Source organism: Trachurus trachurus (genome assembly GCF_905171665.1).
Source record: "Trachurus trachurus genome assembly, chromosome: 6".
Classification (NCBI taxonomy): domain Eukaryota; kingdom Metazoa; phylum Chordata; class Actinopteri; order Carangiformes; family Carangidae; genus Trachurus; species Trachurus trachurus.
The window spans coordinates 23,297,414-23,313,963 of NC_139897.1; the positions used below are offsets into that span (position 1 = coordinate 23,297,414).

At 39.9% G+C, this 16,550-nt stretch overlaps 1 protein-coding gene across 1 annotated transcript in view; it reads left to right on the forward strand.

The window, feature by feature from the left end:
* The window catches only part of cdh13 (cadherin 13, H-cadherin (heart)), a 306,474-nt gene that overhangs the window by 150,499 nt on the left and 139,425 nt on the right, over window positions 1–16,550 (forward strand). The window contains exon 6 of the mRNA XM_083974351.1: window positions 12,316–12,460. Coding sequence (XP_083830477.1) covers window positions 12,316–12,460 — 145 coding nt within the window. The remainder of the gene's footprint in view (window positions 1–12,315; window positions 12,461–16,550) is intronic.

A 16,550-nucleotide genomic window follows, 5' to 3' on the forward strand; every position in this document is an offset into this window, starting at 1 on the left:
GGGAGATGTTTGATAAAGTTGATGGATATGACGTTGTCACTTGACAGCTCAGAGAAGTGAGAGAGGAAAAGATGGCAAGTCGTGCGTATAGTGAGTTGGTCCTCAAGAAAAAACAACTTCTGCAAAAACCTTGGGTAGATTTGAAGCACTATGTTGCAATAGTTATCAAGTGTGTCTTGTAGGCTTGTGCTGACATTTTTTTTCCGATGTTATAAACGCTGCTACAGCTGTGCAGCGCCACATCTGTTGTGATCAGCTAATCACGCTCCGATGACAGTTAGTTAGATCTTATGTTGAATTCATTTTATAAATACAGAGTCCAGCCAAACACTAGGCTGAAGAGAGAGGAACAGCGCCACACTTTTTTTTTTAGCAGCGCCATCCACATTTTGTTATAAGCTATTTGTTGTTAATAAAAATTGTTAATGGTGCTAATGTACATGTTTTGTTATTGTTTCAGTATTCCTGTGTGGTGTTTGTGTAGGCTTTCCCCTTTCCGAACTACATTTTGGTGACTCCAATCTGGCTGTAGCCTACGACATGATTTTTCATTGGCCACCCTATACCGTAGTAAAATATGGAGGAGGTTTAACAGTATCAACATTTGGATACCACCCAACCCTAGTCTCTATATGGAATGAGGATTCGTTGTTTGTAAGAGTGCTGCTAATTACGATTTATTTCATAAACCATGTGACTATAAAAGAGAGACGCAGCATGTGGAAGTGAAAACAAGAGATAAAATAGATTTCCACATAAACTTTAATCAGCCCATACAATATAGTATCTACACACTAAACAGCCATATACGATTGTTTCATATAGCAACATAATGTTGTGTCGTTTACGGTAGGTGTAACGTTATGAGCCTGAGGCCTAAGACAGGTGAAGCCCGTTGTCCAATTCCCACTCCTGTTTTCTGCTTGGCTGGACTGTAATTTCCTGGGCTTTGGAGAGCAGGATACGCTGCCCTGCACACAGGAAAACAGGCCTGATGTGCACTTAGTCCCTGTATGTGGGCAAAAGATAAAGGACACACACTCACACATGTACACACGCCGACAGCACCGCCACCACCTGAGCAAAAATATCCTCTCGCCACCATAATGGCTGCTACCTTTAAGAAATATAACCACAATACTCTAAGGCAGCGGGGTCACACATCATTGCACTCCGCTGATAATGCCTGAGGTCCATAATTTGTTATTCCACATACATTGTCTCCTTAACTATGTTTGCGACACTCTCTTCCTATGTCACAGACACAGAGAATGGTATGCCCTTTTACATTTGCCATGTGATTTATCAGACAGCTACTTATTTTACTCATTTAAATACATTTTTTGATGTAAGCAAACTTCAAATAAAATGAACGAGAAGACGAAACTTTCTTTGAAGCTCTTTTTGCACTGCAGTTCAAAGAGATTTTCCTAAAACTTTTAAACATTTTTCCTGTTCTAAAGCCTTCCTCCAGGTCAGGATCATTGAACTCTGAGGGTTGTGTCACTCTCCTGCTGTCCTTCTAGAAACCCCCTTAAACCCTTGCAGACATACCGCTGTGCCCCTGCTCCCAGATAACCTGATTAAACAGTGAGCGCCCTGTTGCTCAGCCTAAGGCATTACTGGGGCTAATTCAGCCTGTCCGCCGCCTGCTGTGGCACATGGCACAGCCCCTAATGCACTCTGCTTTTGTAACAAGGCAGCTCCACTTTCAACTGTAGAGACTGGAAACAGAAACACCACCCAATGTTATCTTCCAAAATGGCTGACATTGACCACAAAAGACTGGAAATGGTCTGTAATGGTTTGGTAGATTGTTAAAATTCATCCTGAGGGAGGCACACAAGTTAATAATGCTAAGAAGAGACAAAGTCATGTACGAGAATGATGGGCCATCTAAAAAACAAAACACATTTATTATTTACTCACTCCGATGTCAGCTGAAAGTCAAGTTCAAGTGAGTTGCATTGAAATTTTATCTTAATCTTTCCTTAAATGCCAATATGACCAAATTGAATTATTCAGTCTGCTACAGAATTCTACAGCAATGTCTATTCTGGCACACAGGATGAATTAAAGGGGAATTGCTGTTTTTTTTTTACCATTTGGACCTTATTTCTAGGATAAAATACGATCATTTACTCACCCAGATAACTTTGGTGTCATTACAAATCGTTCTGACAAAATTAGATCCAGCCGAGAGCTGCGTATATCCCTATAATGCGAGAACACAGGGCACGCAATGCGCCTCTAAATAACACATTATCTGCCGCAAAACCCGTTCATTTCACCAATATTTTGTTATGATAGGCTAGTGCTATTCCCCTCTGAGTCCAGGGTTACCTGTTATCAACATCCGGTGTCTGTAGGTTGACCTACAGTACAGTACTAACCCCTGACCTGGATGATGTAATCTCTGAGCGCTGCACGGCTTGTTTACTTGAAAGTTGCTACTGCTAATATGGTTCATTTCTGCGTGTCATCATAACAAAATATTGGTGAAATGAACGAGTTTCGCTGCAGATAAATTGTGTGTTATTTAGCGCTGCATTCCGCTGCCCTGTAGACTCACATTATATGGATATACGCGGCTCTCGGCTGGATCTAATTCTGTCGGAATGACTTGTAATCACACCAAAGTTATCTGGGTGAGTAAATGATCGTATTTTATGCTAGAAATAAGGTCCAGATTGTAAAAAATGGCAATTCCCCTTTCAGTGTAATTTCCCTTTCAGTGTAAGTAATGACAGCTGATAAGACTTGTTGCCAGTAAATTTTGTCTTAACTAGTTGTTGTTGTGACTAAACCATCTAGACATAATATAACTATCATCAGTGACAAAGTCTTTGTGCTGATGGAGGCATCAGATCAGAAAAATGCCCTTTGGACATGGACAACCATATGTTGCTCTTTCATCCTTCTCTTCACAAGAAAAAGAGCTAAAGAATTCAGTAACCAATTCATCATTGTTGAAGCTTTGTGAATCCATATGTTTTGCTGTAAGATTTCAGTCAGCCCTGCATGGGCACCAAAATCGTTTTCTTTCCTGACACCGTAATTCAGACACTGTAATTTCCTGCTCACATACGTGAAATGTTCAGACTATGTGGAGACTTGGCCACTTTGCCGCAGAAGCAAGCTAAAGAGAAAGTACAGTAAAGAAAAGATCAGATTTTCATCAGGGGTATTAAAGATAATATGGTCTATTACAGCATGTGTGGGCCGGCCCTGATGCAGGCTTAAGATGTCTCTGGTGTAACTATAAAACTTTGAAACCCTATGATTTTTATTAGACCGATTAATAAGCCCATATTCAGGTGCACAGAAAGCACACCACAAAACATTATGTGCACTGTGACATATAGATTATATATAATAAACCAGGTTGTAAATAATTCAAAAGGACCTCACTCCACTACACGCTTAGCTGTGTTTCCCTCACCTTCCTGTAGAAGTTCAGTAGATGCTGACCATGTATTTATTTAAAAAGGAATACAATCATGGCACACAGCTGCCCTACTGGTGTTTTACTTTGGTCTGAAGTGAACCATGTATTGGCTTCCTGTTAGGGACAAATATGAAACATTATAAGAAGTGGCGAAGGTTGTAGCAGACAGATGAGCCTCGTTTTCCAACGGCCTTCCAAACAGTACCTTCAGTGCCAGACAAAAGGAGATTGAATTAAACCTCTGGAAAGGAGGGAGTGGGGGGGCTATTTTGTACCATGATACACCAGGGAGAGCCTTTGTGACTCTTTCAACACCTTTCAGAAGTAGGATTATTTTTTATCTTGCCAGACAGCCAGCTGAATGAAAGATCTTTCTTATCATTTTCTATCTTTTCTATACTTTTAACTCCCCCACTCTTTTTTCACCTTCCATCTTTAGTTCAATCTCTCCCCCTCCAAAGACCATCTATTTATATCTTCTTTGACATTCCAAGGGGCTCTTTTCTTTTGATGTAATGAGGAACATTTCAGATCAATGATTCTGGGAAAAGAGACAAAAAAAGAAATCCACACACAACACAATCCAATATTCCAAGAGCAAGCAGTTTCCTAAAGAGCATTGTATTATTTTTTGTTCTAATAAATCACGTTTGCTAAAATGTTCATATAGCTAATCATATGGATTAGTAGACTGATATGATAAACACATTTAAAGATTTAGGACTGATTACTAAGATCTCTTTTGAGAAGTGCCTTTTGAACCTTATTTTATGACTATTATTATATTTATTCCCTTTGATTATTGGAGGTGAAGTTGTTCATGTTCATTCCAGGCTGGCCTTGGTCTTGTTAGATTCACGAGATGGCTCAGGCTTAGCACATATGTGCAACTGATCAAACTGAGACCACCTCTCAAGGTGATCAGAGTTTGGTGCTGTGCATTGCAAACACTACCTGCTCCAGTTCCACTTTGCCTTTTTCCATTGTATTAATCCCTGCTGTAGACAGATCACATGCTGTTGCACCGAGAAGTAAGTTATATATTCTCTTGGCAGTTGGCACAATTGATATCTGCTCAAATTTTATCGCAGTTCATCCAGTAGTAGTTGTTGCAGAGGTATTTCAGTCTGAGCCAAAAACAGTGAACCAATATTACCATCCCCAGAGTAACTCAACTAGAGTGGTTAAAAAGTGTCTCCAGGAAGCCCAAATCGAATAATTCAGGCTTAGGGGAAGTTTTTGATTCAAGTGTTTTGGCTTTGATGGCATAAAGTTGTGGTTTCACTCTGCAGAAAAATATACTGTACTCGTCTGCAGAAAACTCTCACCCATTCCCAGTTGGTGCTCCTGTGTCTTTCACTGTGGAGCCATGGTGAGAGCATGAAACACACTTGGCAGCTGTGCCTCCTTCCTGATGGCCTGCTCCCATGGCTTAATTTCATCGGTATAGAATTATTCAAGCTTTTGAAGGTAGATGCAGCAGATGTGTACAGGACTGGTGGATTAACATCCTCTTCTCCCGGTAGGCTTTTCTAAGAGACGCTGATGCCTTAAGGTCTAAGCTTTGAGCAGAACTGAGGAAAAAGTGAAACTCTTGTGGGAAAATGGGGGAGAAAAAAAACACATCTCTCTGCTCTTACTGTGAGAAGCTAAAAACTGAAAAGGAAACTGAAATGTTTTTCATAATGTTACATAATAGAACAAGTTATTTGTCTGTGATGTTTGTCTTTGACTTTTACTCAATGAAAAGATACTGTACAAAGAGACTTTGTTTTAAACACAAAACCATTTCCGATTTAATATTCTTTCCGTCATGATCTCTGTTTGAGTTTCTTATGTGGCACTGCTACTGTAACTTTCCATTCCCCCTGCCATCATGAGGCAGAAATGTTACTGTTCAGATACAGATCTATGATGTGTCCTCCCCTCCTTCCGGTTCTTCTGTTTCTAGCTACTTGATCTGACCGGTCAATCTCATCTTGCTGGAGCTGCACTGTAAAACAGATTAGCGAGTACTGCAGTGATCAGATTATGCCCCCCCTTGCTGTGTGCATGTGAGAGCACCGAGTAGAGTTTAAGGGAGGGTGAAAGCTCTCCCTCCTGGGGACTGTCTGAACTGTGTCGTAGCAGGACCGGGGTTCTGCAGGGTGGAGCGCAGCCTGCTGATAAAGGCTGAGCCACAGGAGTATTTGGGAGGTACTGGGTACCATTCACCTTGAAGCTACCACGGAGCAGTTTCACTGGGATCTTAAGAAAACGGCAGGCAGGCAGAGCCCCTTTGAATTCATCTCCCTTGGAAAGGGAGGACTACTTGAATGGCTCAGGAGGAGATGAATGCTGAGTGAATGTGAAATGAGGCAGTGGTGGTGGAAGGAAACGGAGGCGCTTCCATATGCATGACTCTGCCTCTTTTCACCACTTCCCTTTTTATTCTTCTCATTCTTGTCTGTTTTTAAGGCTATGATAGAGCTTCCCCAGCGCAGCTACCTTTTCCTCCTCTTCTGCCACAATGAGCCAAGTGTCCAATTGACTGCCTATATCAAACCCCTGTAATCAACTTAGCTTCTAATATTGACACAAAATCCTTTCAAAACTAAATGCCAGGAGGTATCCTTGGAGACGGGGGAGAGGAAAGGCAAAGAGAGAAACTCAGTATTTGATATTTTAATTGAAACAAGCCACTTGATTTTGGAATCAAGTGTAGTTACACTTATTTGCTCTTGACCGGTTACTGTAAGTCACAACTACACACATTGTCTCTAGTTTTGTGTGTCTGCATGTGTACTGTATGTGTCTCTTATAAATGGAGGGGAGTGTGTGGTTGATAGCTCTGAAGAGGAAGGTTGTGTTTTTTTTTTTTTTTTTAAAGAGATAATATGTTATGTTTGGTACTTCTGTATACAAGTAAATGGTCCTCGTCAATTGCAGCCTTTACATTGATGAGGGAATCCTGCAGTGACGGCAGGATAAATAGAAGATATTCATCATATAGCATCCATTTGGATCAAATTAACTGTGCTCCATTTATGGGAAATAATGATATGATGAACACTTGAATAAGAAATAAGCGCAGCCATTATTTAAAAAGAGGGCTGACCTCAAAACAAATGGACACATCTTGCTTACAGAGAAGAGTCAAGGTCCTGGTGTGATAATGATGGAGCTAAAATATCCCTACTGAGGCTCATCTGACACAGTCTCTAAAAAACTGAAAATGAAAAGAAGGAAACTGCAGGAGAGATGTATCCACAGTACTGTAATTTTAACAGATAATATGTCTTATAATCACAGGTTCTCACTGTGAAGTTGGGGCGACGTCAGCTGATAGACACAGAGGCAGCGGTCACAGAGTTTCTCACCTCCTCTGTGACTGATCTGGCACTAGCCGGGCCCATCTTCTCCAATTCTCCCTGCCTTTAATAAGTAATTTTCCCTCCAAATGAAATCAGTGGCCCTTCTTGCACACATAGATGCTAATTTTCAACTTGAGAAAATATTTCGCTATGATCCATGATGAGACAAAATAGCCCCCTCATTTTGTTAACAGGCAAGTGATGAGCCGTGAGAGGAATCCAGTGCCTTGGGTCTGACTTAAACTTCCCTCACCAACCACACACACACACACACACATACATATACAGTCCGTGTCATCATGATTGGTTGCTCTTTTGGAAGGTAATGGGTGATTTTCTTTGCACATTGATTCAGAAAGAGTCAATAACATAGAATTAATTACATTTAAAGTGCAGTGTACATCCAAACAAGTAAGAAATATGTTTTATATATTTTTTCATATTCAAGCGAGAGCTCTCTCTTATTTATCTTGGACTGATACATTCTTAGGAGTTGACAGTTCCCTAGAGGAGGGAATGACTGATGACGGTGGAGTGCGCTCTATGTGCTGTATAACTTATACATGGCACTACAGTATATGCTGGAGGCTGATTGGGTCTCAGAAGACCTTATTTCTGATGCTCCAACATACTAATAGATGGTGCCCTGATAGTGAAAGTATGAACTGAAAACCAAACACTTCCTTTCACCATTTTTCTGACTGCCATGTGAAGACAAATTCCTATTCCGTATCTTTCATTATGCAAAGTATTTTAACTGTAGAGGGAAGGGCACGTAGGTGAGGATTCTAGCAAAGTGTCCAACCACTGGGGACGAGTGAGGATTTTTTTTTATCTACAAATACAAAATGAGCCGTCAGAGGAAAAACTACTGTAGCACCTAGAGTTGGAGCTGTGGCAAGAGGAGCGCAGACTGAAAGAGGTTATGCTGCTTTTACCAAATTCTTTTTGATAAATATTCCTACTGTTGCCAAGACTTCGTATTTCACATACACTAAGCCAAGGCCTGCAGGGTGCAAAAACTGCTCTTTGTCAGCGATTATGGTTTTGAGACGAGGTATAAAAGAATCTGTGATGGTCATTTATCACCACTGGCGTAAAGTTGTAGTACTCAGAGGCGCAATTTCAGTTTTGGTACTCTATGTTTCTGTAAGTGGAGTCAGGATACTTTTTTTTTAAACACTGGTAAAACTGATGATGAATAGACAAGTATGAATACACCAACTACTCAGCACCTAGTTTAACATGTGGTGTATATGCAATGGTAATGTAGCATGGCTAAGACGTTTACATGTTACACATAGCTACATGGCTCAGAGAAAGTCAAGCAAGTCAAAGCGGTTCAAGGCTGTATTTGAAACATCACATCATTTTTCTTTGATATGAGCTGATGCTTGTTTGATTATGTATTCCCTCTGACTGCCAAACAGGTTATCGCTGTGTTGTTGGGGGTGATCTTCCATTCAAATAATGTGATGCTCGGCACCTCACTGCTAATGTTCTCATTACTGCTCAGACATGCTGAGAAGAGAAAGCTAGACTGTGTGCATGCATTAATGTGTGTGTGTGAGTGAGTGAAGTCATGCGTACATTTGCTTCCGGCTTTTTCCATGCAGATCCCTGTCTGCTTGTTTCAGCCATATTCTACTGTATGCCTCTTAGTGTGTGTGAGCTATTCAGTGGATAGGATGGAAATACATGTTGGGTTGAGAGAATCATTACAGAGTCAGCAGTTCTGTGGGACAGAGACAGACGGGTGTATGGTCCCTGTCAGGAAAAGCTTCTCATGGTATATTTTCAAGGCAGAGAGAAAGAGGGAGAAGGCGGATGATATGATATATGAAACCATTAGGTGCCTAACACCTAAATACTTCAGCTGCATCTGTGCCATTACTGCCATTACACGACGCTCCCGGCTACATGGTGATGGAGAGATAGGAGGACAAAGGAGGAGGAAGACAGAGGAGTGAGATAGAGGGAGAGGAGTGGGATGACCCATGTGATAGAGAGGTTATGTGATGTCATGCATTACTGATAGGAAGAGGAAAGGCTGGTAATGTGATCGTACAGATAAAGGAGGAACCTCTCTTGCTCTCTCTTTCTCTCTCTCTCTCTCTCTGATGAATCTCACGGCCCTGCTCCAGCGCTAATAAAGGAAGTGAAGTGATGTCTTTAGCCACAAATTTTTAGATTAGATTGAAATGGAGGTAATGTCATTACATATGGTATCTTTATAGGATACAGATCACTGACTTCATATGGTACAGTCCCTTCTGTAGATAGGATTTCAAGTAGCAGACAAGTTGAGATCATATCAAACCTATCCTAAATCTGTGACAATCTCTTTGTCCAGGCGCTTGCACCAGCCCTCACTTTTGGTGTGTTAAGTTTACAGGTCTGTGACCTTTGTTAATCAATTATACCCAATTATGTTTAATAAAAACCATGATCTCATTCTTTCCAAGACGTCATTGTATCATCCGATTAAACCACTGCTAAGAAACCTTTTCTAATAAACATACTAAAAGCAACTTCTTTTCTCAACTAAGGCTTTATTTTTTGTGATAATCCAAAATAATTGTTTTTTTTTTTTTACCAGTTCTTAATACACCTCCTAAAGGGTATTTCCTATTCATACATACCATAGTTACAGCGTAATTTAATGAGGTTATGAGGCAACCTGATGGCTGATTGGTAAGAGTGTGTGCCACATGGACATGAATACTGTACACTGCCTGGATTTCCTATATTTTTGATGTAATAAAGGCATAAGATGGCCAAAATGATACTGCTATTTATGAATACGGTTAGAAAATGTGAATACTCATACTCTTTTGCAGTTTGAACAGTGGGTTTTAACATATGATCACCTACTCTCTGCTGATAAATGGTGCTTGTCAAAAACAAGTGCAGAAGAGGTGTGTTTTTTTATGTGAGTGTGTATAAGAGAGAAGTTGTGTTAAACTCAAAACAGTTTCTTTTTTTAATCTGTTTGCCTGTTATTGTGCTAGCACAATATTAGAGCTACTATTAGATTAATTGTGTTCATTTTGTCTTCTCAAATATATTAGTTATATTTTTCTTGTGTTCAGACAATTGAAATCAAGAGTGATGTTACCTGCTTGACAGTTTCGACTGTGACTCCAGTCTTCCTCAGAAGCGTCATCCGACGTGTTACTGACGTGTCATATGACACGTCAGTAACACGTCGGATGACGCTTCTGAGGAAGACTGGAGTCACAGTCGAAACTGTCAAGCAGGTAACATCACTCTTGATTTCAATTGTCTGAACACAAGAAAAATATAACTAGAGCTACTATTGTTAGCCTGTTCATAACAATACAGTAGATGAATGATGCAGCTGGTAAGAGACAGTTCATATAGAGAACATCCATCTTTACATATACTTCACCAACATAGTGGGCTTAGATATCTACTGGCATTTCCAGGAAGACATATCTGTCTGTGTTGGTATCTCATCTGGAGTATGCTAGTGTAGTACATTACATTTAGTACAGTCAAGTACAGTCTCGAAGAGCATTTAACATGACTTAAGCTTTAGCATGTTTTATATAGCACCCACAATTATCAAACCATTAGGTGCATAAACATCACATCATTTAAATACATCAGCAATTCATTTGATTCAAAAAGCTGTCAGTCTCTGAAAACATCCCTTAAACACCACTGCCCTTTAAAATTAAAGAAGAGTGAATCAGCCATCACTTCTGCCAAAATGACATTCATCTTTATCACCTTGAAATCAAGGCAGCTGGAAGTTGTCACTGCAGAGGAGTACACTCAAACTGTGCTAGAGAAATGAGTGTTGCACCTTTACTTATTTGCTGTCTGGCACACAAAAGAATGTCCTACTGTATGTATTTTTTTTTAACTTATTAAAGCAGAAGTAAGTGGTCCGGTCGTTTTCGCTAATGCTGCGTTCCAGGCCGGCTTTTGAAATCGTAAATTACAGCTTCAAGTCACAACTTACGACTTTGTAGCGTTTCAGGCAACCCACTCGTGTTTTTCCGACCTGTTTTACCGGTGAAAGTCACTATAACGGCCACTCGTAACTTCCGACCGGTGAACTCGTACCAGATCGAACTGGTACCACTTCACGGTCGGAAAAATACGAGTTTCCTTGAACGCACCATAACAGTCCACGTCGCTACGTCACCACATTCACGGCGTTCCTTGGCTGCACACACAGCCCTGCATGCCGTTCTCTCTCCTCATTGGATAAAAACTGTAGGATACGATAAATGTTTTCTCTTCGGCTCAGAGCAGAGCAGAGGGACTGAGAGACCCGTGTTTCAGTCCAAACACTCTATGTAAGTGATTGCTGTCGGAAGATATAGGCTAACTATTTAAGACTTATAATAACACAAATATATCACTTACTTCTGCTTTAACTATTATTTTAATGAATAATTATTATCTTCCACCTTATTATCATAAAGTGTTGCTGGGTGTAAAACAAACAAAAGAAAAACTTCAAGCAGAGCAAGAGTTTGGCTAAACTATACAGGACTGACCCAGGATTAATAGCTGCTTGTTTAATGAATGGATGTTGTATAAACTGGCTTGGTCCCTTAGGTGAATCAGGGGGGATAAGTAGCAATGCTGCAGAGTATAAAGAAGAATAATGCATAAATATGTGGCATGGGCCACACATTTAGAATCACTGTGTAGTGGAGCAGATGAGATGGAGGAGGAGGTGGTGGATGACTAATATAAACAGGCTTTATGGAACCAGGAGACATATAGATATTCAGAGACCTGCCAAGTTTAAAGGTGCTGTAAGTTGCGAGTTTAACAAATGTTTATGCAAACACTTAATGGCAAACTTAACTTAAACATCTGTTTACTTACTAGTCTAAAAGAAACATTGTGAGCTCAGGATCACACTTCTTCCCTTGACAAGAGCTGTCACCATTGATGGAAACCAACACCAATGTTAACTCTTGTTTTGCTTCTATTTCTGTGTCTGCTTTTCTTTTACTCTAATGAGCTGTTAACCTCCTTATTGTTCTTATAGTACTTGGCAATAACAAATCTCATCTTAAACAATAAATGTTAAAGCATCACAATGTATACTAAACTCTTAGGCAAGGCATGACAAGTTTATTTGTATAACCCATTTTTACAAACAAGAAAACAGTTTACAATATAGAATATGGAATAAATGGGGATTATTCAGTCAAGGAAGAGCTGATGAAGGCGGCTTCTGGAGGGCAGGCTGGTTTAGGAGCAGAGGAAAGGGGGTTGATGCAGGTGGTGGTTGGTGCAGACGGATGGAGCTCTGGAGTCTGAGAAATCTGTGACAGATGGAGAGTGAGAGACACCAAGGCCAAAGTAAAACAGATAATGACAAGACAGGCACTTTACATCCATTTCAGGGTGTGCAACAGCACAGAATTTGAACCACACTTTTAGGTGACCAAAATGAGATCAGAGATCTGAAGACCAGCTTCATATTTGAAAATAAACTCCCTTATCTTTTCATCCACACAGCTGGAAGTGTCAACCACAGACTTTGCTGGAAACATCCTGGATGGACCTACTTCGCTAGTGATCACTGTCATCGACCAGAATGACAACCGGCCTATCTTCAAAGAGACACGTTATGCAGGAGAGGTGCTCGAAGGATCCCCTACAGGTTAGTGACACTGTTATATTGAAGCACTCTGAAGAGAACAGGGCTATTATTGGATTTAGGTGGACAGCAGGATCACACACTATGATTGCTACACTCGAGATATCTTTTGATCCTGGGTGTAGTGAGGTTGTGTTGATGACATTTACACTGGCTGAATCAGGTGGGATTTTTTTTTATGTTCAGTTGAGATGTTGCATTCAGAGTCACATTTCACACTGTTAAAGCAATAAGTTTACTTAAACACCATACACCAACGTGTTTAATGAAAGCACTTAACGTCTGGATGCAGTTTTACCATTCACATTGTCTTGCAGAGGTATTTCAGCAGATGTTGTGGCCTACATGAGATCTTTGTGTATTTTTAACAACACTCTCATTTGTGACTAACTTTTAATGACAATGTTAGCCTGGCAAACACATTCACCTTGAGGACCCGCATCTTGTAAGGCTGAACATAATGAATATTGCATTTAATTCATATTTAAGTGAACTATAATGCTTTATTTATCAAACACTGCATCACAGTTGAATGTGATAACAGCACTTCTTGAGAAATACAGTGACCTGCAAAGGACAAGTACAAAATTCAAGTAATAATGCTTTAATAAAGCCTTTTTATTCATAAGTGAACATTGGTAAGAAAATCCACATTCACTTTGAATCAGCACAGATTCTCACTTCACATATTTTATTTCAGAATACTTATTCCAAGCTTCTTGCCACAGTCCTTCTGTGGATTTACGCTGCCTGTGTCCTTTGACTCTTCGTGTTTTCCCAGACTGACTGTGGTATTCAGATCAGGCCTGTGTTTCACGCCTCCTTGTTTTCAATTCTGGCTCTATGTTTGAGGTCACTGTCATGCTACAGAATGAATTTGGGATGTGTCCCAGATGGTACTGCATGATGGATAGCAATCTAAACATATAAGGTATCTACAACCTGCACAGTAGATATATTACAAAATTCAACAAAATAAACACAAATTGATAAAATAAGTAAAACAAAGGTAAATAATAGATAAATAAAGTGATTGCAAAATTCTATGTCCGGATGGCTGTAGCTCATATGCAGCAGATCAACAAACAATAGCAGGGTTTGTGAATCCTCATTTTCACTTGTCCTCAGACAAGAAACAGACCTCCAAGTTACTCACAAAGATGTGAGGTCTGTTGTTAAATGATGAATGGATGAGGTAAGATTTTAAAGTGCATCGTCAGTTACGGTAGAAAGACTCTATAAAAGTGCAGGGCATTCATAATTTTACTCCAATTTTCCTGCACACAAAATCTTATGACAGCAAAATATCGACTATACTCACAATAGTTGTAGGAACCCTTGTAAAACACTTATCACACCCTGTCCTTAGTCTTGTCGTCTCTGGTGAGACAACTGCTGAACTGAATGACACTGATCAGAGGGGGAACAGACAGTTTGTCATGTAACAAGAAGATATCCAAAAGTGGACATTTCTATTTTGGTATCTCTTCAGCTGAAGTTTTGCTTGCAACTTAACAGCTAATGTGAACAGGTTGACAAACTGGATTTTATCCACCTCTTTTATAGTGATATGATGGTTGGCAAAATAACAGTCCTCCCTATGTAACTGAAAACAGTCCAGCTGCACTGCAAATTGCATCCTCCAAAATGGCCATGAAGTTGAATCAACACCTCTCTAAAGCAGAAAAAGAGAACATTATAAACAATATGAAGGAGGGTTGCATGCTAAGCTGCATTAATTTTAGTTGTGCAGTGAGTGTGCTGACTAAACTGACAGCTGAGTCATAAATTATCAATGTTCTTTTTTGACAACTTTCAGCTTATCTGAGGTAGAGGAGCTGCTCTGTCATCCTTTCAAATCATACCTCAGTGTTAACATCTCATGGTCCACTGTTATAAGATAAATCATTTTGAGGCGTGGCTTGGCTGAGCTGCTGACAAGATTCTTCACCTCTGTGTTTTTTTTTTTCTGTAAATCATTTTCTCTCATATGCCTTTGTCATTGGCAACAGTCATTTCTCCTTTTTGCTTCTCAGAGTGAGTATTATAACTGTTGTTTTTGTTAAAGTGAGATTTGCATCCTTATTGGGATAGAATACTAATGATTTATTTTAGGAAAGCTACTTTGCTAACCTCACATAACTTTGGTGTAACCTTATATGCCCATTGGTGTGTGGGCCGTGTCTTTTTAAGCAGAGTAAATCAGAGTCAAAAATATTTTTTTATTCTGCCAACGTACAGCTGTGGTGTGAATGACTGTCATCCACCATACGATGGTTATATATGACTTGCTGCTTGGGTGAGAATTGAGGAGGCGTCCACATCCTGGAGAGCCTGTCTGCTGCTCTTAACTGCCAGGTTGTATTTTACTGTCATTGGTGAATGCTTTCCTTGCTGTTGTTGATTTATTTTCTGGACCTGCAACATTGTTGCACAATATTTTCTTTGATGATGGCGCTTTATGGTTGACCTATTCTGTAGTGTTCTGCTCTCAGAAATAATAGCTTTTTTTTTTCTTTTTTTTAACCAGTTCTTACAGTAATACACACCTCATTAAGGGTATTTTCTATTCATACATACAATAGTTACAGCGTAATTTAATGAGAAAACTCAGTTGTTCATGAGGCAACCTGATAGCTGATTGGTAAGAGTGTGTGCCACATGGACATTAATACTGTACATTGCCTGAATTTCCTATATTTTTGATGTAATAAAGGCATAAGATGGCCAAAAAGGAGCATTTTCTAAGTGTAGGGATTTGTTGTTGAAATACAGTTAGTGGATGTAGTTCAGAGCCATCAGGTTAAAAGTAGAAAGGACAGAAAGTAAAATGGAAAGCTGTAAGACAAAAAACCTGTAAAGCCTCTCACTATGTTTGTTCTCACATCATTAACTCAGAAAGCCAACAGACACAAACCTTAATCACCAACAGAGCTTCACAGATAAGAGGGATCAGTCAACACACAGGCAGAGTTAGAACACGCACATGCGCGCACACACACACACACACACACACACACACACACCACACACACACACACACACACACACACACACACACACACACACACACACACACTCACACATGCAGAGCTTTCCTTGGAGACATTTTGAGTGGTTGTCAACGTTATGCTGAACTTGTATCATGAATTGCTAATACATTTATTGCTTATGCAATGGTATATATTTGGTAAGCACCAGCATTTCATTACAGGCTATAGAGAGAGAGATAATAGGCTGACAAACGTGCACAGTTGAATGTTGTTTGAATAATGCAGTCAAACACAGAGTGTATATTGATGTTTTGACAGTGCAATAACAGGGCTGAAATGACGGAATCACATAGTCGGAAATTTCACTGTATAGCAGCGATGCAAATAAAAATACCAAGTGATAGCCTCTTTCATTCCATCCTTGCATGGAAATGTGGATTCCTGAATGCGTTGGTGTAATTTTGGCCTATCTGCACATTCCCAATCATACATGCAACCTCACAAAGTGTCTGCATGTGAGGTTTACAAGTCCATGTGTGCATCTGTGTGCATTTTTGTAGTCGGGTACCAATGAGGAAATGAGCCCACTGGGAGCGAATCAGAAATATGACAAATCCCCAGCAGGAGAATCTCTTATTGGCTTGGCCCCACTGAGGACCAGACCTCCAAAAACACCTGAATCATCACTCTCTGTAGTAGTTTTAGCCCTGACTCTGTTTAGTAGACAAGTTAACTCAGACTTCTGCTGGCTCAGCACCACTACATTTTAAAAAAACTAATTTTACATTACTGGGCTTGATCTGATATCATCCACGAGGGACCTTCTTGCAACTTGGGCTGATAGAATTTAATTTGATATTAAATGCAATTATATTATACTGTATTTTGTGATATGCTATATATCTCAAAGACACCCAGTAAAGGTTTTTATAACCCGAGTTCTCCGTATAGAGCTATTTCCTGAGTGGATTAAAGCCTTGTTGAATAAACCAGAGTGAGCAAAACAAAATGAACTGAAGTTTATTTTATTTTCACTATGTTGCGGTCTGACAGCTCCTTGGTACTTTAGTTGCCACGGATGCCAGATCTAATTGAGCTCA